The sequence below is a fragment of the Zootoca vivipara genome, chromosome 11 (genome assembly GCF_965207765.1).
Source record: "Zootoca vivipara chromosome 11, rZooViv2.hap1.1, whole genome shotgun sequence".
NCBI classification, from domain to species: Eukaryota; Metazoa; Chordata; class Lepidosauria; order Squamata; family Lacertidae; genus Zootoca; species Zootoca vivipara.
The window spans coordinates 24310055-24331898 of NC_142594.1; the positions used below are offsets into that span (position 1 = coordinate 24310055).

A 21844-nucleotide genomic window follows, 5' to 3' on the forward strand; every position below is an offset into this window, starting at 1 on the left:
GAAATGACAGAAGTGCACATGATGCCTTAGATGCACTTTCTTTAAGAGATAAGTTTAGGATAAAATCCTTTAATCCTATATTAGATGCACTTGAAGCCAATTTAAAAAGAAGTACTGTACAGTGATGTTGCACAATTGTTTTCCATTCTTGCTATCCTGATAGCATCTAAGCAAGAAATTCAGCAAGGTGTTGAACTGTTGATGGAAACATACCCAGAAGATATTGACCTGAAATTTCTTGATGAACTTTTGCACTTTCACCTGTACGTGAGACAAAGCCATAGGCTTACAGCAGAGCACTGTGTCTCATACAGACCTTTATAAAATTATATACAAGGGGGGAACCCAATCAGATTGCCTTTCCTAGTGTGGAAGCGATTTTTCAGCTATTTCTTAGCTTTATGGTCACTAACAACTTGGGAGAGAGGAGTTTTTCAAGACTCAAAAGAATTAAAAATGAATTAAGGGCCATAATGTCTCGAGAGTGGTTGTCTGCATTCTGTACACTGAAAGTGACAAACTTTGACAAACAAATTTTGATGAAGTTTACTGATGTCCTTTAGAGGAGTAATTGTGAATTGCAGAATTTTAAATACCCGTCATCATTCTTGGCTTCACTCAATTTTGTTCATAACACACTTCAATTTTCTTCTGGTCATGAGGGTTGGGGATTGGGAGGGGCCTCACAAGTGGTGTAGCCTAGAGCCTCTCTTCATCTAAATCTGGCCCCGGCTAGAAACTAAAGATCCCAATTCCCAAACATTCACTGTTAGTTGTTCGTTCTGCAGGAAACAGATCCATTGGACCAGTTTCTGCTGGTTTGAAAGTTCTGTTACTTCAACTATTCACTATTTTTCAAATGTATAACAAATGTTATTTTATACTAGGAGCTGCCACCTGTGCTCACTTTGATCACCACTGCCCACCAAACTGCCACTCTCCCAAACCTGCTACCTTTACCACCCCAATTACACCTGACCAACTACCCTCCCTTTACACCTTGCCCAACTCTCCTTCCTCTTACAGCTTCCCCCAAATGACCCACCCCTTTACAACTCATCAATCCCTCCCCCTCCCTTTACACCTCACTACCCCTGCTGGGAGGAGAGGGGAATGACAGGGAGAAAGTTTGTGGTGCATGTGGTAGAGTGGAGCTGTGATGTTTTCTTACCTGGGTGGGGTAGTGGTGAACTCAGAGCTGTGCAGATACCACAGATGGAGCCATTTTCCACCACAGCCTCAGTCTCACGACTGCTTCATTCCTGCCATTTGAGCAGCTGTGATGTTACAAGGATGAGAGCTCTGCAAACCAAATGTCCAGCTACTAATTATGCCTTTGCAGTGTAAACAATAGAAATCATTGGTTTCTAATCATAAAGGCTATATTAATCAATCAGTTATAGCTATCATAAGACATTATTAGGGACCTAGGTGGCGCTGTGGTTAAACCACTGAGCCTAGGGCTTGCTGATCAGAAGCTCGGCGGTTCGAATCCCTGTGACGGGGTGAGCTCCCGTTGCTTGGTCCCAGCTCCTGCCAACCTAGCAGTTCGAAAGCACGTCAAAAAATGCAAGTAGATAAATAGGAACCGCTACGGCGGGAAGGTAAACGGTGTTTCCATGTGCTGCTCTGGTTTGCCAGAAGCAGCTTTGTCATGCTGGCCACATGACCCGGAAGCTGTCTGTGGACAAACGCCGGCTCCCTCGGCCTATAGAGCGAGATGAGCGCTGCAACCCCAGAGTCGGACACGACTGGACCTGATGGTCAGGGGCCCCTTTACCTTTTAAGACATTATTAATACTGCATTTCTAAATGAAAATATAAAAAGATATAATGCAACTCCCCCTCTTCTTGCATGATCAAGAATGTTTCAGATGAGACATGTAACAAAACAATGAAAACTTGAAATATTTGTAAAAGTTATATTTTTCAAGAAATCGGCAGACTGTGGCAGAAGTTAAATTCTTTTCTGTTAAACACTGCCATCTAGTGGTGAAAGATAAAACTACCCTTTTAAAACAGCAATATTCTACCATTTCCTCTGGTTAAGTACAGAAGAGTTTAGTAAATGTTTATGCATTTTTGTCTTCTGAATTCATTTAAATATTTGATATAAATTTATTATTCAAAATTTTATTTAAAAATCAGAACTTTAAAAAAATCACACTTCAAACATTTCTTTAAAATACCATCTTCCCCTGGCTCCTCTTGCTATATTGTGCTGTCTTAAATCTTATTCCTGAAAATCTCTCCCAGCAAATTCCTTTGGTCTTAAAAATGCTTCAAATTATGTAAATTCCAACTGCTGGCACACCTTCAAGTTTAGAAGTAGATAAACTACTTCTAGTTTATCCTACATTCAACAATCCTTTTTCACGACATTTCCATAAATGTGTAATCTTCTTTAGGCTGCAATCCTATACCCTCTTACCTGGTAGGAAGCCCCATTAAACGATTAGACTGCGTAGAATTGCACTGTTGGTAACCAAACTGAGGAACTTCTCTTTGATATCCTGCTGACTATCTCCTCCGTCTTTCTAAAACTCCAGAATAAAATAATTTTTTTTTAAAAAATAAACTTTATTACATAACAAAACATTCATCACAATTAAAATAAATAATCACCATAAAAAAGACATTACAATTATCTTAATTCATTGCACGAAGTATTACTTCCCTCCCCCCTCCCTCTCTGCTTCCCATTCCCCTTGACTTCACAACCTAAACTGAACTTTTCCTTTTATTATTCTATGATAATAATAATACTCTGCATATCTTACTTTAACTTGTATTAAGCCCATGTAATCATAACATACATCCAATTATTAACTATCATTTATTCCATCCTCTCTTTCCATACAGCATCTAATATATAGTCGTATATATGACTGAACCTTATTTGGCGGAGATAAGGCTAGTATTCGCTACTTTAGTTCTTATATAATCTATAAACACTCTCCAATTATTTTCACTTTCTTCCTTCTTGATACCTTTAATTTCCTCATACTTTTTAGCCAGATTGTAATAATTGAATAATTTCTCTTGCCATTCCTCTTTTGTTGGGACGTGAGCAGCCTTCCAATTTTTTGCTATTAGTGTCCTTGCGGCAGCTACCGCGTAACTTAGACAGCATCTGTCTCTAGGTTTAACTTCTTCCGGCATCATTCCTAAAAGAAATAATTTGGGACATTTCTTAATTGGGTATCTCATCATCTTCTTTATTTCATTATAAATTGTTTCCCAGAACTTTTTAATTTGTTTGCAATGCCACCACATATGTATATGGGTTCCTACTTCCTGGTTGCATCTCCAACAATTATTAGTTAAACCTGGATAAATCTTGGCCAATTTTCCTGGTGTTAGATACCACCTATTTTGCATCTTCATTAGGTTTTCCTTAATATCATAGCATGGTGAGAAATTTAGGTCCCTTTTCCATAATCTTTCCCATTCTATCATTGTTATTGGTTTCCCCAAATCTTGTGACCATTTGATCATACATTCCTTTGTTAATTCCTCCTCCGTTTTCCATTTCAATATAATTTGGTATAAATTTTTAATAAATTTGTCCTTATTTATCAATAAAATCTCTTCTAATTTAGATGTTTCTTTATCAAAGCCAATTTGTTTGTCAATTTGTAATCTTTGGTTTACTTGAAAATATTGCAACCAGGTACCGTGTTTCCCCTTTTTTAAGACACCGTCTTATAACTTTTTTCCCTCAAAAAAACACACAGTGGCTTATTTTCAGGGGGTGTCTTTTTTTTTTTAAAAAAGTGCTGGTACAACTGGGACCCACTGGCTCAGGATGCTCGGTGCTCTCTTCTGCACATTGCTGGGCGCGTTGTTGGCGCTGCCAGTTCCGAGCGCCTGCAGGGTGGGGTGGGGGTGGCAGTGCTTTAAACCCCCAACCCTGTAGAAAGCAATGGAAGTTATGGACCGTAACAATCCTTAAGAGGCGCAGGTCTTAAAAAACCCCTGGTATCACCCTTGAAGCACAGCCTTCCAAAGTCAGGGGGGAAGAGGTCTGTTTAGACAAAGGAAAGGATCGGGGTGATTCTGTGCCCTGGGACCCACAGAACTACTTTAAAAATCCCAACCTGGGGTGGGGGGTCAAATAGTGAAGCCCCATAGCCCTGTAGCAACAGAAGGCACATTCTGAAGCACCCGAGCTGTTCGGTTCCATAAAAAATCCAGGAATTGTAAAATTAACAACAATAATGGGGGGGGGGGCACTCTATCCAAAGAGTTAAGAAGGAATGGGAAAGTGTTGAGTTATATATGGAAAAATATGGAAAGGAAAGTTAGTTAAAGATAAAAAATAAATAATTATCGCAAGGGGAAAAATAACATCATAAAGGGTAATAATATTAAATATAAAATAGACAACACAACAGAAAAAGCAAGTATATGACTAAATGAGATCGCACAGGAGTGAGGGAAGTGGGGAGAGAGGGAGGGGGGTAAGGAATGGAAGGAGACAATGGTTGGAGGAGGGTATAGGGGGATGAATTAAAGGAAAATTAAGACTGAGAAGCGCATGGTTTTTGTTTTTTAAAGATGCAAAGGCTTGCAATCAGCCAAAGTATAGAGCCCAACTTCCAAGAGACTGCGATCTACTTGCGGATTTATAAACTGGAGGTGATCTACCCCCGTTTTATTGGTGTTCAGGTCAGAGTTGTTTTTAGAGAGAGGAAATATCCCATTTTTGAGGTTAAAGTAAAAGTTCCTGACCTTTTTTTTATAATGAGGAAATGCTGCTAAAACTCTGTTCTTCATTCCACGAAGGGGAGAGGGGGCGGGGCCGGGTGCTCAAAGACAAAAGAAATGGAAAAGGAGATAGCGATCAACTCCAGCCTCGCATTCATGCAGCCGTCGGGAGAGGCAGGGGCTGCAGCCGAGTGCTGCTTCACAAACAAACGGGGGAAAGTGCTTAGAACCCAGAGAATCCAGCTGAAAAACACGAAGCAGCAACAGCAATTGCACACACACCATCCCAAGCCAGCACAGTAACCAAGTCCCAAAAGCAAGAAAGGACTCAGCAAACACTGCTGCGGCCGGCGTTGCTGCTGCTGACTCGGGGAGCTCAGTGATCTCTTCCGCACAGCGCCTATCACTATGGCTTATTTTCGGGGTACGGTTTATATTTCTCAAATGCTTAGAAATGCTGCTATGGCTTATTTTATGACTACGCCTTAAAAAGGGGGAAACACGGTAGTAAAGAATCCCTTTACTTCTTCATAATCCTTTAACTGCCAGGTTCCCTCTTTATTTTCTATTAATTGTCTATATGTGGGCCAGTTTGTCTCCATGTTTTTTCTCCTTACTGCCACTATTTCAAGGGGAAAGAGCCACCAAGGTGTTTTTGGCTCAAAATATCTTTTATATTTTTGCCATACAAGATATAATGACTTCCTAATAATATTAAGCCGGAAACTGCTCCTTTTTTCAATTTTCTCCCTCATCAAATAGTGGTGCCACCCGGAGGCCAGTCCCAAACCTTCCAGATCCAATAGATCGGTATCCCTCAGTGTTATCCAATCTTTAAGCCACCATAATGCCGCCGCATCATGGTATGCTTCAAGGTCAGGCATTCCATATCCCCCTCTACGCATACTGTCTATCATAATTTTATATTTGACTCTTGGTCTTTTTCCGTTCCAGATGAATTTGGTTAAGTCTCTCTTCCACTCTTTAAATATATTTTCTTTGCCCAATATTGGCAGGTTTTGAAATAGGTGGATCATCCTTGGGGCTACACACATCTTCACTAATGATATCCTTCCCAGTAAGGATAGTTTCAGTTTGTCCCAATTTACAAAATTTGCCTTGATTTTTTTCCAGATTTCCTTGTAGTTTTCTTGAGTCAAATCAATCCCCTTAACAGTAGTTTGAATGCCCAAATATTTTATCCTTTTTACTATTTTCAATCCCGTTTTTTCCTGCAATATTGTTTTTTCTACTTCTTCCAGGTTCTTTACCAACATGTGCGACTTCTCATAGTTAATTTTCAGGCCAGCTACATTTCCATATTCATTGATCTTTTCCAATGCTTTTGGAATGCCCTCGATAGGGTCCTCCGTGGTGATAATAATATCATCCGCGAAAGCCTTTGTTTTAAATTTTTTCTTGCCAACAATTATCCCTTTAATTTTTTCTTCCTCCCTAATATTTTTTAATAAAATTTCCAAAGTAATTATAAAGAGGGTTGGGGACAGAGGGCACCCTTGTCTGGTGCCTCTCGTAATATTTATTTTATTCGATACTTTCCCATTTATTAATATTTTTGCTCCCTGTGTTTTATAAATTGATTTGATTGCATTTTCCACTTTGTCCCCTAATTCTAATTTTTCCATAATTTTCATCATAAAAGGCCACGAGACCCTATCGAAGGCCTTCTCTGCATCGATGGCAAGGAGCGCTGCTTGTTTGTCTCTGCGACTCTCTAAACATTCCAATATGTTTACAATGGTCCTTATGTTATCTTTAGCGTACCTTCCTTTTATAAAACCCGCTTGGTCTTTGTGTATTATATCCTCCAGTATGTTGCTTAATCTTTTGGCTATTATTTTTGCGAAGATCTTGTAATCGCTATTTAACAGCGAGATCGGTCTAAAATTGCCTGGTTTATCTAAATTCGTTTGGGGTTTGGGTATTAAAATTATTTGGGCTTCCGTCCATGATTGGGGTGTATTTCCTTTTTGTAAGATTAAATTCATTAAATCTTTTAGAGGTGTTACAACCTCATTTTGTAGTTCTCTGTAAAATTCAATTGGGAGCCCATCTGGACCTGGGGCTTTCCCTTTTCTCATGTTCTTAATTGTTTCTATTATTTCTAGGGATGTTATTTCTTTGTTTAACAAGAATATTTTTTCCGTTGGTATTTTTGGTAAATGATATTTTGCCAGGAAATCATCGATTTGTTGCATAGGTGTATCTTCCTTCTGATATAATTTTTCATAAAATTTCTGAAAGGTTTTTATGATCTCTTCTGTTTTATAACAATATTTCCCTTCCGATTCAATTCTATTTATTATTTTTTCATTTTTCCTCTTTTTTATTTGCCACATTAACAATTTGCTGGGCTTATTGGCCCATTCAAAATTTTTATATTTCCAATATTGTAATCGTTGATCGATCTCATAGTCGATTAATTTTTCATACTCTAATCTCAATAATTTGACTTCTTGCTCAATTGTTTTATTACATTTTTTATGTAACATTTTTTCCTTATTTTTTTTATTTCCTGGAGAATTTTTTCCTTCTTTTGTTCTCTCTCCTTTCTTATTCTTGCATTCTGTGATATAAAAAAACCACGCATAACAGCTTTGCTCGCATCCCAAGTCACTAAAGGGTCGACCTCACCAGTTTGATTTATTTCAAAATATTCTTTTAACGTTTTTTTTGCTTCGCTAATAAGATTATTATTATTTAACATAAGGACATTCATCCTCCAACCTTTCTGGGAATATTCTTTTTTTAATGAAAGGGTTACTGGGTTGTGGTCCGAGAGGGTCTGTGGTCCTAGTTCTATTTTATGAATTCGTAATGATAATTCTTTAGTGATCCAAATCATATCTATTCTGCTCGCCGATTGGTGCCGTGCCGAAATGTGAGTGTACTCTCTTTTTATGGGATTCTTAAATCTCCATGCATCTAATAAGTGTAAATTACTTGTAATGTCCATAAACTTTTGGGGTAGTTTCCCACTTGATTTTCCTTTACTCCAACCATTTTTGTCTAACTCTGGATCTACAATTCCATTCATATCTCCCATTAAAATTAATCTTTCCCCCGCATAATTTATTAACTGGGTCTCCAATCTTTTTAAAAATTCTTTCTTACTCCCGTTGGGGGCATAGATACCCACCCAGACCCATTGTTCTCCTTCAATTACTGTTTTAACTATAAGGATTCTTCCCTCATTATCCGTCCCAATTAGTTCCGGGTTCCATTTGCTTTTTATGTACATCACAATTCCTCTTTTCTTTCTTGCATCGGCCGCCACGAATTCTATTCCTAATTTCTCATTTTTTAGGACTCTCACATGTTTTTTATTTATGTGCGTCTCTTGTAGACAGATCACGTCCCAGTTTTGTTTTTTTAGTATGTGCCCCACCCTATTCCTTTTTTTCTTATTATTTAGGCCGTTCACGTTCCAAGAAGTTATTCTCATATTTGTATTTATTGGTTATCAAATTGGATATATATATATGTATATATATATATATACATATATATATATAAAACACACACAAGCAAAATAGATTTCCAATTAACGTTATTCTTACTTATGTCAGCCTAGACTAAGCATGAACAAGGACAATCATTAAATATCTACATATTCAAGTGAGTTACCTAATTTTCCTCTTAATTATTTCTTACAGCAATACTAAAGATACTCTATATATTTACATTTCAATCATTCTTCTAGTTGCCCCTCTTCTACTCCTTCCCCATCTTCTTCCTCCACTTCTTCTTCCCCGGCCGCCTCCAGCTCTTCTCTACTGGAATTTTCTAGTTCTTCTTCTTTTCCCCGGGCCTGATCTCTAGCTGTCTTTGATTTATCCCCTCCCAGTTCTTGTGCGTATGTTCTATAAAATCTGTCTGCCGCCTCTGGTGTATCGAATCTTCTCCATCTTCCTTTGAAAGAGAACGCTATTCCTTGCGGATATTCCCACTTGAAGGGTATCCTTTTCGCCTTTAATGGTTTTGCTAGAAATAAGTATTTTTTCCTTTTATGAACCAGTCTGGGTGGGATTTCTTTCAGGACAAATATTTCTGTTTCTTCCATGATTAATTTCTTTTTTGCTCTTGTTTTTAAAACTTTGTTTCTTAGCCACATGTTGGTAAATGATACAAGGCAATCTCCCGGCCAGTTGTTCTCTTTCGCTTTCTTGGAGTTAACTCTATAAATCTCTTCTATTTTGGTATCAACATCAAGTTCTTCTAGATCTAGCCAATTAGCCAGGGCGCTAATTATCCGTTTCTCTATATCTTCGTTGGGTAATTCTGGGATATTCCTAAATCTCAAGGTCTTCTCCTTTAATTTCATTTGCATCATCGCAAGCGCATCTTGTGATGCTTCTAGGGCGGCATTTTGCTCTTCCAGGTCTTTCTTTATTTTCTCTATTTCCTTTTTCCCCTCTCTCTTCTCTTTTGCCATATTTTTCAGCGATGTCTCCAGCGTTTGGTTCTTATCCTTTATCTCCTGAGTCAATTCCATTGCTTTGTTAGACTTTTCTTCTATATTATTTATTTGTTCTTTTATTTCATGTTTATCTTTCTCACTGGAGTCCATTTTTCCTTCCATATTTTCTACTTTCTCTTCAAGTTTTTTTATTCTTTCATTCATCTCCTGTTTAATTTCAGAAAGGTCTTGTTTAATCTTCCCTATATCATCTTTAAACTCTTGCTTGATTTCTCCTATATCATTTTTAAGACTTAAAATCAGTTCTTTGAGGTCTAATTCATATTCTGCTGCTGAGGTTCTTCTTTGAGAAGAGGTTCCTAATGTATTCTTATTTTGTTTGTTCATTTTATCTATGGTGTTGTGTCAAGTCTTTATTAGCCACACGGTGTCGCTCTCTTTCTGTCTATACACCTAGGAGCTTGCTGTATTTACTGGGGTTATATTGTAGCCGCTAGGGGTCACTTCGTTGCTAATTGTAATAACTTTCCACAGGCGAAAGTCTCTTTAAATCTCCTGGTACAATAGGTAACGTCACTTCTGGCTTCTCTGTAACCTTGTCTGCTTAGTCATTTTTCGTTTTAGAGGATCGTCGCCATTTTATTTATAATTGGGGAAGAAAGGGAAGTAAAAAGAAAGTTGGAAAAGTCCTTTATAACGCTTCCCCCCCAAAGTATTTATAAAACTTCCTCACGAAGCGTTAGGAATAGAGGGTCTCCGTCACTCTCCTCCTCCACACAGTGCTTAACAAAAATGGCTTTTATAAAGTCCTGGGTTCAGTTTCAATTATATGCAGCTTAATGTCTCAAAGTTCAGATTGGTTCCAATTTACTTCTTGTGTTATTATCCCCAACTTTACACTCTTTTCAGTTCTCCCCCTGACAGCGTCTCATGCTTAGCGTTTCAGCTCTTTCACGTTCCTTCCCGCACCCCACTTAATATTATCAGTTCATCTAGTTCGTTTGGATTTCTTCCCGTTCTGTGTGGGGGGGATCCTTTACGTTTCTATTAATCTTCAAATACAAAGTTCTCTCGCCCGGGGGTGGTGGTTAGAAGGGTTTACTAAAAGGAATTTTTACCGTACGTGATCGAATCAGGTTTCGGCTTTGCTGGTCTTTATGTTCTTTCGCTGTCGCAGTGCCCAGCTTCTCCCCCTCCTTCTACTGTGTGTGAAGGTCTCCGGGAGAACCTTTGAGGAACCGCCGACACCTCAGGCAAGAATCACCTTCTTGTCCTTTGTGGGGGGTCGCTAGCCACGCAAAACACCCCCTTTTTCCAGCTTAAAGTTCGGGGCTGCAGAGCTCCCGTTTTTAGCCTGTTTTTCGATCCGCGGTCAAAACCGGAAGCCAATCAAGAGGAGAATAAAATAATTTTTTTAAGTTTACTCAAATTATTAGCAACTTAACTTAGTAAAACAAAATTTCCTGCTTGATCATTTTTCACTTGTTGAAACTTACTCCTTTTACTATGAGATACTGACCATCCTCTAGTCTCACACTCTGTTTACACTCTGCTTTTATAGTCTTTTTTATGTTAACTATTGCCCCTTTCCTTAGCTCAGAAAGGGCAGAGATTTGCTGGTAGTACAGAAGGAGGTCCAGAGGTAGCTCGAGCAAACTCCATTGAAGACAGGGAGAGGGAAATTATTTCCAGAAGCAGAATTAAGTAATAAAGTAGAATAAAGTAGCTAGCCAGACTGCTAACCATGTTAACAGAAGGCCTAGTGTCTTTGGGCACAGGGAACATAAAATTGTATTATCTTGAGGAGCAGTTTCTGCAAAGATGCACATAGAACCAGCCAGGCCACTATGGAATAAAGTTAGCCCAAAGGAGTTGTGTGACAGAAATTTATTTATTTTATATCTCACCCTTCCTTCCAAAGGAACCCGGGAATATAAAAGCAATGGCAAAACTTAGTATTAGGAGATATTTGTTTCCTGAATTAGATCCTTTTAACTCAAATATATTCTGTAGGTTTTGCTTTTCGAAAAAGCCGATGTAGTCCAGCAACATCAGCAGGTCACCACATTAGGTACCTCATTAGTTACCTTTGCTTTGCACTTTATGAAACTGTGATATTGCCCCTAGGTTACTAATAGTTAACCTAGATGTACTTAGCTAGGTTTTCTAGAAGGACAAGTGTCTATAAATCTAGTAAACAGAATTAAAATAACTGTAAAGGTAGATTTAAACATACTTTATCTGTCTATCTGGCCTCAGAAAATCCTTTAAGCCATCAGATATGTGTATAACACTTTACAGAAGTATCCAGAATCAGTTCATGATTTTCATCTTTGGCCAGATATTCTATTCACAATGACATAAACTGAAAATGAAATACATCATACTAGGCAAGAACATTGCAATATACCTTAGATGGAAGTAAGACATGGCAATCTTGTAAGTCTGCATCTTTTATTATAGAATCTACAAAAAGAAAAAGGAAATCTAGGATTAACATTTGAAAAGGTATTTTGTTGGTCCACCTTCATGCAAGATAATGTTTACATACAATCCTCATTCTATGAAACTTCAGTGATTAAATTCATCTTTTTTTAAGATTTGAATTCATATTTATGTCTTAGCTTCAATTACCATTTTAATAAATTATTATCAGCTTCCTGAAAATCCTCACTATTTTTAAATTTTATTTCTTAGACCTTATTTTATGCAACCTCTGTAGCACAACTTTTACATCAACCTCCGGAGCAGAACTTGTACATCACTGTCTCGAATAAAAGTTGTAAGCAGTCAAAAATTTGGGCCAACACCAAATGTTTCACTAAGAACTAAGCAACTGCCACCAACATGAGCTGCTACTACTGTATGTAGTTAGTAACTTGCAATGCTACCTTTCTAGAAATAGAGGTGCCAGAACTCACCATGAACACTTCCCTTGTTCTCTTAAATGGTAATGGCACCCTCCTGAGACGTTCCAAATTAGTAACTCAGCAATTTATACTGCAAACTCCTTGTGCTAGAATTTGAAGAAGTATAAGAAGCTGTGCACACCAAGACTGCAGTGCTGTAAATAATAGCTTTCTCTCTCAGCTAAATGTTATCCTCCTAGCAATTCTTAAGCATTTTGCAATTTGCTGCTTTTTAGAGGATCACACATTTTTCTAATTCTTCAACTGTCATGTTGGAGGCTGTTTGAGAAGTTTCCAAATTACCCCAGCTTTGGAATTCAATCGTGCTGAAGGTATGAAGGAAAAGACAAAAAACCTGCTAGCTAGTGGATGGGCTCTGCTTGGTTTGTGGATGTTCTTTATGCTGCATATATTTGTTAGTCTGGACACAATTGTTCTGGGTTTATTCAGCCTCCCAAACCTAAATGTCGCACTGATAAAATAGGGTAGATTGTGGGTCAACAAGTCACTCTCCCAAGCTGGGTTCTAAGCAGTGAGGCACACAAGCCCCTAGCTTCATACCAAGTGGGCTGCAATAGTATTTTGACATGGAAACTATGGCTCATCCCCCTCCCCCCCCAAGCCAGTTAAGCTAAGCAAGGTGCCAGGCTTTGGAAAGGAGGTACAGTGGTGCCTCGCTTAACGAATGCCCTGCTTAACGAAATTTCCGCTTAACGAAAGGATTTTTCAAGCGGAGGTTGCCTCGCTAGACGAATTCGTTTTATGAAAAATTCGTCTAGCGAATTGCGGTTTCCCATAGGAATGCATTGAAATTCAATTAATGCGTTCCTATGGCAAAAAAATACAAAAAAAATTCAATGCATTCCTATGGGATTCGCTAGACGGATTTTTCGTTATAAGAAAAGACCCTTGGAACGAATTAAATTCGTCTAGCGAGGCACCACTGTACAAGGCTCTGGCAGGGTCTTAGGAGCTCTCCCACCTCCTTCACAAAGCTGGAAAAGTGCTCAATAAGCCTTAGGAGGAAGGACTCTAGGACCCTGGCAAGAGCCCTTATACCTCCTGCCCATAGCCTAGCCTAGCACCTCATTTACCCAGCTTTGAGAAGGCAGAGCAAGGACTGCCTCCAACATTCTGTATCAGTGTATGTAGAGGAGCAGAATTTAAAATAGTAATAAAATTTCTGAAATTGGCAGGTTAGTTCATTTATATATTTCATAACTGAGATTCAACTGCACTTCAATTTGGTTTGCATTCATGATGGCAATGCAAAACTGATAAAATATAACTGTTCTAATCAAGATGTATATCAGGAAAGGCTGATGTGGCACCTGTGGGCACACATGCTTTCCCTGGTGCCTCCCTTGCTAAGAAACCCAAATTCTACTGGAGTTATCATTACTGGTTTTAGTGCTTTGTTTCAGTGTTTGTGTGATGCCCAAGAGTTTCTCCAGCTTGTTAAGTATGGCCCCAAAAGATAGGCAACAGCTCATACAATTTCAGTGAAGGGTAGGCCAAGAAGAAACCCAAGACAGGCAATCTCCCTACTGCATCTGAAACGCTCCAGAAAAGTCTCTACAAACTGGGTGAACTGATGATAAAATGGCAAATCAGGTTCATAGCAGGTAAGAGCAAAATGACATGTACTGGCCAAATCTATACACTAATGGCATCTGAATTCACTGCAGATAAATTCATGGAGGATGGACAAATTCATGTAGATAAATTCATGGCTACTAACCATAGTGGTTTTATACTACCTCCATGGTTAGAGGAAATATGTCTCTGAATATGAGTTGTTAAACACGCCAAGTGGGGAGACTGCTGAAGTACGGTACTCATATTCTGCTTGTAGGGATGCCCTTTGGCATCTGGGAACAAGATGCTGGAGTAGATAGATGGTTGAAAGAATGGTTGAAAGAATTGAGTATGTTTAGCTTGAAAAAAGAGACCAAGAGGAGATAGGATAGCCATCTTCAAATATCTTAAACACTGTTGCATGGAGTGAGCTTGTTTTCTCCTGCTACAGACATAGCTACCAAGTTCCGGTTAGAAAAATATGGGATCAGCAGCGCCGGCACTGGAAGTTGCTTCTATGCATATCCAGACATGCGTAGAAGCAACTTCCGGTGCCGGCGCTGCCCGATTTCCGGTGCCCAGACATGGGCAGAGCGGCACCGTAAGAAATCTGGGGCAATTACGGGATATTTCGCCATTCGGGATGACAGCGGAAAACGGCTTTAAAAACGGGGGTTTCCCGGGGGAAACAGGAGACTTGGCAGCTACGGCTCCAGAGCCTAAGACCCAAACCAATGGGTTCAAGTTAACAAGAAAGGAGATTCCGACTAAACATCAGGAACAACTTTCTGACAGGAACAGTGGAACAGACTCCCATGAGAGGTGATGGATTCCCCTTCATTGGAGGTTTTCAAGCAGAGTTTGGATGTCTATCGCATATATGATATCTAGTTGTGATTCCTGCATTGCAGGGGATTGGAGTAAATGACCCTCAGGATCCCTTCCAACTCTACAATACGGATTTCCTGATCCATCCAACAAAGGAAGCATGCTTTTTTCTTATTCAATCATTTTCCCATATGCAAATTTAATCAAAATTCATAGGGCAGATCTACAAGGGTTGGTTTACTTCAGGGGTCCCCAGACTAAGGCCCGCAGGCCAGATACGACCTGAAGGCCTCTTTTATCCAGCCTGCAACGACCCCGCTGCCCACTTCTGGGTCGGAAAAAGAGCTGGAAACAGCTTGTGTGCATGTACAAGCGTCATTTCCAGTGCACTTCCGGGTCGGAGGAGGCCCATGGACATGCACACAAGCCATTTCTGGTGTCTTTCAAACCTGGAAGTGCACCAGAAATAGCATCTGCGCATGCGCACGGGTGTGCACTCCCCCGCCCTCTTCCCCGCTCGCCGTGCCATTGGCGTGGTGGGCACTGGCCCGAAGCTGGGTAAGTTTGGGGACCCCTGGTTTACTTGAACATCAGCCAGGGGGTGGAGGGGAGATATGACAAAAGCAGGACATTACAAAGGTTTAAAAAACTGTGCATACCGTAGTGTAGAGAAAGTGGCTGTTATTTTTTTAAGGTTTTTTTTTCTTGGTAGAAGGTTCAAGATATGTAAATGAAAATATTTCTACATCCAAACATAACTACCGTAGCTACTACACCATTTGGTGAAGGCCAATAGCCAGGAAATGTTTTAAGCAGCAGCAGAAAAATACATGACAGAACATCCACTTTCGAAGACAGCACCTATCAGAGTGCTAAATCCGGAAAAACAGGGTTAGGTCAGTGGTAGAACACAGAATTTACATGCAAAAGGAAATGCTGTTGACTTCCATGCAGGCTTTGGAAACAAAACTGAACTTCCACTCTTGGCGTTTGTCAGGGAGGCTGCGGAACTCATCCCCGCTGCCTTCTCCCTCTTAACCTCAAGTGTAGGTGGCCTACCAATAGGGTCGGTCCACGTGCTAACAACTTTTCCACGAGAAAACGTAACGTGCGAGCCGGCCCTTAAAAAACACTTCTACGATATTAAAGAGAGGGGGAAACCCCGTTTTAGATCATGTGTGAAGAACATGCGTGTAGCAAGGTGTGTGTGTGCAATGCTCAGAAACGGGGATGGGTGGGGGTATTTGCCACGACTTACTCCGGCGGAGATAGGCAGGCACTACTATTAGCCGGGAAGAGCAAGGAAATGGACCCACTGCAACGGAAAAGGAGGAAAAAACCGACTCCTGCATGTACATGTAGGAATTTCCATCCAGTACAGTACAGAGCTGCAGCGGAGCCGATTTCAACACATTCTTTTTCGCTTCGCCCTACGCGGCAAGTTCGGCTCTAGGTTTCCTCAGTAGCGGCTGCCGTTCCCGCCTTTCCCAGCCGGCCAGAGGCGGCGCCGCTGCCCGACAGCAAACCCTCGCCGGGTAGGCCTCCCCTCCGTGCGCATGCGCTGTAGCGCCAGGAAGCAAAAGGCAGGCCTCTCTTTACCATCCTCGCCTCTCCCCCTTCGCTGCCTCCGAGACGACGACGCGGACCGCCGCCATGCCGAAGCTGAGCAAAGAGTCCAAGCAGCGCCTGCAGCACTTGTTCAAGGGCGGGCAGTTTGCCATCCGGTGGGGCTTCATCCCGGTAGTACTCTATCTAGGTCAGTCCTGAGCTGGGGAGAGCGAGTAGGTTGCCGCGGCGGGCTGCTTAGTCACGGAAGACTCTGACTTGAGAGCGAGCGAGATGGCAATCGGCGGGGGCGGGGCGGGGCGTGGAGCATTCCGAACCGTTAACGGTCTTCCCGTCAACTGCTGGTTCGAGCGCGCGCGACGCGTCTTCTTTGAACACGGTGGCGATAGTGACGCAACCGGGAGGAGCGCGCGTGGTGGGGCGAATCACGTGGCTGATTCCCCTCAGCTCCTCGTGATTAGCGGGGAGAGCTCCCTGTGGGGCAGAGGCGGCTCATTTCCCTCGTCCACCTGCTTCCGTTCCCAAATTCTCCGCTTCACAGCTCACCTTAGTGCTGCTAGTTTCGGATTTAACTTAGAGAAAAGGCAAGCAGGCTGTATCGTGAAAGCACTCCTGTTTTTCTTTCTTTCCTAGTACTCGTTAGAAGGCGAGCTTGTGTGAATATGGTGATAGATGGAACTCCTGTGACCTTCAGTGTTTCCCAAACTCGGGTCTCCAGCTGTTTTCGGAATAGAATTCCCATCATCCCTGACCTCACTGGTCTTCCCCGCTAGGGATGATGGGAGTTGTAGTCCCCCAAACAGCTGGAGACCCGAGTTTGGGAGACACTGCTTCAGACTGTCTGTGGGCAACACAACTGTTGGATGCTCTTGTGCGCTGAAAACTATAACACCTTGCAAGAAGAAATTATAATATCCAGCAGTAAGCTGGGCTACATTTGTCTCTCTGGTGTGCTAGCTTTCTACTTGAGTGAGCTGAATGGAGGAATGGGTGAATAATCACTGACAATCTCCCCACCCCAGTTTGCAAAACTGACTGAAGTTGATTAAAATTGCCCACAGGTGTGTTCTTTCATTTGTGGTATCAGGAGTTTGCTTAGAAGTCACCAGATTTCTGAAAGCTAGAGGCCAATTTTTAGAATGTTCTTAGAATTCCCCAGGCCATGCTCAATTAGTTCAGCAATGATTCTGCCCTATGAAGTGTCATCGACAACTTCTTTTTCATTTGCTGGGAAATAAATTATTCCATTATCCATGGGCCTGTTGTGCAGGACATTTCTTACCGAATTCCATTAACAATGCAGTAAAGTCCTATTTATTTGTAAGATCAGAGGCTGTCTTTCTCTGTCTGGTGGATTTGGTGGGCAACATACGTCACGCCACAAAATAGGGACCGTTTTAGATGTCAAAGATACTTTAGAAGAGTATTGTTTCTTCCCAGGGAGATTATCAGTGCAATTCTAACTATGTCTACTTGGAAGTAAATCCTAATACATTTAATGGGGCTTACACTCAGGTAAGTATGGAGTTAGGCTTGCAGCCCAAGTCACCTGCTGGTGCAGAGGAGTGGGGTTTTCAATGTGTGTTGCTGACCAAGCAATAGAATGGACCCCTTTCTTTGCACTTCTACTTGATGGCATGTGGGGGTGGGGAGTGCAGGATGTTAGGACTGTATCAAAGTGCAGTGTTATCTATTACATTACTGTAGCTAGTCATGTGTGCATTAATTCTAGAAATATTTATTATATGTAAAAGAGCAATAATATAGTCATGATATAAACTGACAGATATATTGTTTGTAACTAGGTTTTAAGAGAGGTGCGGATCCTGGAATGCCTGAGCCAACCGTTTTGAGGTATGTTTTCACTAGTTAATACCTCTGCAGAAATAATGCCTGCTAAGGAGAAAATAGAACATGTGTTTTGTGATTAACTTGGAGGGGAGAGTTTAAAACTTATGCTACAATCCTACACTCACTTACCTAAGAGTAAGGCCCATGCTATTTATACATCTAGGATTGCACTTAAAGAAATATTGTTGTTGTTGTTGTTTAGTTGTTTAGTCGTGTCCGACTCTTCGTGACCCCATGGACCATAGCACGCCAGGCACTCCTGTCTTGCACTGCCTCCTGCAGTTTGGTCAAACTCATGTTCGTAGCTTCGAGAACACTGTCCAACCATCTTGTACTCTATCGTCCCCTTCTCCTAGTGGGACGATATAGCAACAGTTATATTTTAACTGTTGCTATATTCTCATGTAAGGTGTCAGTCAGGATTTGGTGCTACCATTTTTTTAATTTAAGGGACACACCATAAGAAGGAAATGTTCTATCTTTTGGTTGCTGACTTAAGTATATCATCAAGAGATATGACCCAAGTGTGTCAAATCCTCTTTCTCTTGGAATGAGCTTGCTTCAGTAACATTACAAACCAAGAACTGGTAACCATGGAATGATTTAAACACCGACAGCTTACACTGCTTGAAACTGAATTTTTAAAAAGGCAGTTTATGTTGTTTGTTGTTTGATCAATGTAGGCCTTCTGTTTCATTTTGTTGTTGCCTGATGGCACTAATAAGGCCGCTTGGAAAATACGAGTAGATACATGTTAACAGTTGGAATGAGGTGGAGAGTAGGAGCCTAATAAAACTAGACTGGAAAACAAACTGTTAGGCTTCAGAGTGGATTAGTGGGAGAAACTTTTTTTTTTTGCTATTGCTGAGGCATGAATAAGCATAAAGTATATGAATGACATCTAATGTTACTCCTACTGAGAGTTACTCAGTTTAAATCAGTGGACTTAAGTCCATTGAGTTCAGTGGGTTTGTTTTGAGTATGATTTAGTTATATATCTCCAGTCAGAATCTACTCTTCCAGGTATTGGTGGACTCCTATCATTCCTGGGGCTGATATGAGTTAAAATCCAACAACATCTGAAAAGTGATAGGTTCTCAACCTATGTGATCTCAGAGGTGGTTAAAAATGTGTGTGGTTGTGTTTTTTAAAAAAAAAAATCAAAACTAACCAGATTGGCAGAAGGACTTTCCTTTCTTATAACATTCTAGAAGTAATAGAAAAAACCATTGAAGCTTTTCATTAATTTTCTCCTTGCATTTATGGCGCTTCTGCATGGTGACACTTCATTGTATGGATGCTACTGAGACTTGGCATTAATGTAACATTTTATCATTTAATATTCTACACTCTACTGTCTGACTGCTGTTTAGACTCCTGTAATTAAACTGCCATGTAAAATCCAATTGTCTGTTTAAAAAAACCTGCAGATGATCAATTTATTCAATTTTATGTCTTGTCATCTGCATGCGAGTTTGTGCATTTATGAGATTTAAAAGATGAAATGCATCCTTAATACAAGACTTTCTTGTATTATCCAGTGTGTTTAGGATATACAATTAAATGAGACTTGTTCTGTTAAGTGAAGTGCATGATGCCCAAATTTGCTTTGTTGGATTGAAAAATAATAATGATACACCGGACCCTTGTTTCTTAATTAAGTGAGATATTCATCTTGGCCATGGCAACTGCTTGCTGTCTCATGTTTTAGAGCAGGCGTAGCTAACTTTCTTTTGGCTCAGGGTCTGCATTGACAGTTAGCCAACACTTTGGGGGCTCATGTTGGCCATGGGCAAGACAAGAGTGCTTGCACAATGTATTCTACATGTTGCACATGCAGCATACATACAGACACCCCCAATACACATGTACTTGCTGTACATACAGCATCCAGCAACATACAGTGTGCGCACTAACCACACCTGCACTTACATAATGTGCACATACAAACACCCCTCCCCACACTCACTGCATATACAGCATATCCCCACCACTCATACAGCACATACATTCACCAGGCAGGGAGGCATTCAGCACTCACACACACATGCCGACACCGATACACATAACTGGTGTGTTTCCAGCTCTCCCCACTCAAGTGCTTTAGAGCTTCTTCCGACACTTTGGGATCGCCATTTTTTTGTGACTGGGACCCAAGTGCTATTAATTTCTGCACTAAAACGTGGGGTTTCCATTACTGTGGCCTGAACTAACGTGTAGTATTAAATCATGTATGTATGTATTTTTCATTGTGATGTGTCACACATATTTGAAATGGTCAACACGTTTAAGAAGTCTTTGTAGTAGTAAGGAAATGAGTTGGGAAGGTAAGGGAAGAATGTGCTCCCCTTTAACTATTTTACATTTTTGTCAGTCCTTGGAATCTTGAAGGCTGCGACCCACAGATGGGCAGAGAGAGAGAGAAATGATGTGATCATAGCGTTTACTACTTTGGGGGATAGTTTAGTAATTGGGATGGACACTGACAGTGAACTCTTCTTATGTTTGCTCAAAAACTGGGACTCAATGGGACTTACTCTTAGGTAAGATGGCAGCCTGAATACACAATATCATAAATTTGCTCGGGATTAAAATGAGCGTAAATGAGAGGAAGCATTGAGAAGATGCCACCAATTTATTGTTGGTGGCTTGAACCATATTATTTAGTACCCAAGTAATCTTGCTGTCTTTCTAGCTATTATTTTGCCTTTTCTACCAGTCAACTGAGCTGACCATCATGACTTCAGTTGCTTATTATGTTACATGTTTCATCTTTGTTTTCCTCCTGGAATGAGTGATAATAGAAACAATAATATCTGGAGTTTTATTTCTAGAGCGCATGATGGAATGCTATGTTCCCTTGAAAATAAGAGTTGGGATTGTGAGCATTTTTGGAGAGCAGTGTAATATGGATAAGCCTTAATATTACTTGTCTGTGTCAATATGGGTTAGTTTCAAGATCAGTCATAAGATTACAATTTCTTTAAGCCACTTCAGAAAAGCACTGAAAGAATGTGACTGTATACTAAGAAAGAAAGAGAGAGAGGGAGAGAAACTAGAAGGCAGATAAAATACCCCCAAATGTATTCTACAGTCACATGAGTGTTAATTCCATCTTAGATGGTTGGGTGCATTTAGCACTTTAAATATGATGGTGTTCCTTATGGCCACCCCAGTATCTGTTATGTATTGATGATTGAATTCAAAACCTAAACCCCACCTCTGTCACTGCCTTATTGGGTAGCCTAGGCTGACTATCCCTCAGCTGCAGGTGATTATCAGAGTGGAACTGAATAAAGTATCCCATGTCTCTTCTAATGATTCTACCTTTGCTCTGTTCTGTTAATTAATATGGCTCACTTACATTTGCGTTGGCTGACCTTCCACTGTTGAATACGTTATTGAATGTGTAAAGCTGCAGCTCTGTACTCAATTATATAATAATTACATCATTGAAATCAACAGGAATTGCTTCTCATTAGACATGTATAGAACTGTGCTGTAAGTGACAACTTTTTGTGCTCTTTAGTATTTCTTGAAAGAGCTGTTCTGCTGGTAACAGCATCATAGGAGTTGTGATCAACTTAGTTTTCTTCTTCTTCTTCCTCCACCTCTCTTAGTCTGCTTTGGGGATGAAGGAGTTAACCACACCATTCTGGAAGCCGCTGCTGAGCAGGAAAAAAAAGATGGAGATGCACACATTCCAATGGCTAGAAAAACAGCACTGAGCTATGCCACTGGCAAGCAGACTTCCCTGACAACATGGAATATGCTTACAACAGAATGGAATTTCCGTTGGTCTAATTTATTTGTGTTGCACTTTCATTTTTTCCCTTTAGAATAAATATTTTGTCTGAAATTCTTTAATGAGGAAATCTAATTGTTGCAGGTCATGACACATGTTAAGACTCATTTCCCTTTACATCCAACTGCTGGATTTCATAGAATTGTTGGAAGGGAC

General features: G+C 40.4%; 2 protein-coding genes and 1 long non-coding RNA gene across 7 annotated transcripts in view; 1 reads left to right on the forward strand and 2 right to left on the reverse strand.

Moving 5' to 3' along the window:
• The window catches only part of LOC118092176 (uncharacterized), a 30863-nt gene extending 14576 nt beyond the window's left edge, over window positions 1-16287 (reverse strand). For 2 of the 5 annotated variants that reach the window (XR_015946276.1, XR_015946275.1), the window contains exons 1-4: window positions 15126-16287; window positions 11562-11617; window positions 2432-2537; window positions 1172-1302 (exon numbers count right to left, since the gene is read on the reverse strand). This is a non-coding gene — a long non-coding RNA (uncharacterized LOC118092176). Of the gene's footprint in view, window positions 1-1171; window positions 1303-2431; window positions 2544-11561; window positions 11618-15125 lie in introns of all 5 variants that reach the window. The other 3 variants (XR_015946278.1, XR_004693479.3, XR_015946277.1) reach the window with 3 other exon arrangements.
• LOC148684231 (uncharacterized) lies at window positions 2986-11256 on the reverse strand. Its single transcript, XM_088653543.1, has 2 exons — window positions 8416-11256; window positions 2986-3167 (listed from the first exon to the last, which is right to left on the reverse strand). Exon 1 carries the CDS (start codon window positions 9536-9538, stop codon window positions 8423-8425), a length of 1116 nt encoding a protein of 371 aa, XP_088509669.1. The 5' UTR covers window positions 9539-11256; the 3' UTR covers window positions 2986-3167; window positions 8416-8422.
• Window positions 16095-21742, forward strand: TOMM7 (translocase of outer mitochondrial membrane 7). The gene is made up of 3 exons (XM_035129974.3): window positions 16095-16222; window positions 17838-17886; window positions 21504-21742. The coding sequence occupies exons 1-3, from the start codon at window positions 16120-16122 to the stop codon at window positions 21517-21519; spliced, it is 168 nt and encodes a 55-aa protein (XP_034985865.1). The 5' UTR covers window positions 16095-16119; the 3' UTR covers window positions 21520-21742.
• The last annotated feature ends 102 nt before the right edge of the window (window positions 21743-21844 follow it).

What these genes read in the sequence shown, in the direction of transcription:
- LOC148684231 (XM_088653543.1), bottom strand. Translation starts at nt 9,538, where the DNA reads ATGAACAAACAAAATAAGAATACATTAGGAACCTCTTCTCAAAGAAGA.
- TOMM7 (XM_035129974.3), top strand. Translation starts at nt 16,120, where the DNA reads ATGCCGAAGCTGAGCAAAGAGTCCAAGCAGCGCCTGCAGCACTTGTTC. An exon ending in CCCGGTAGTACTCTATCTAG is followed by an intron (nt 16,223 to 17,837) that starts GTCAGTCCTGAG and finishes GTTTGTAACTAG; the next exon opens with GTTTTAAGAGAGGTGCGGAT.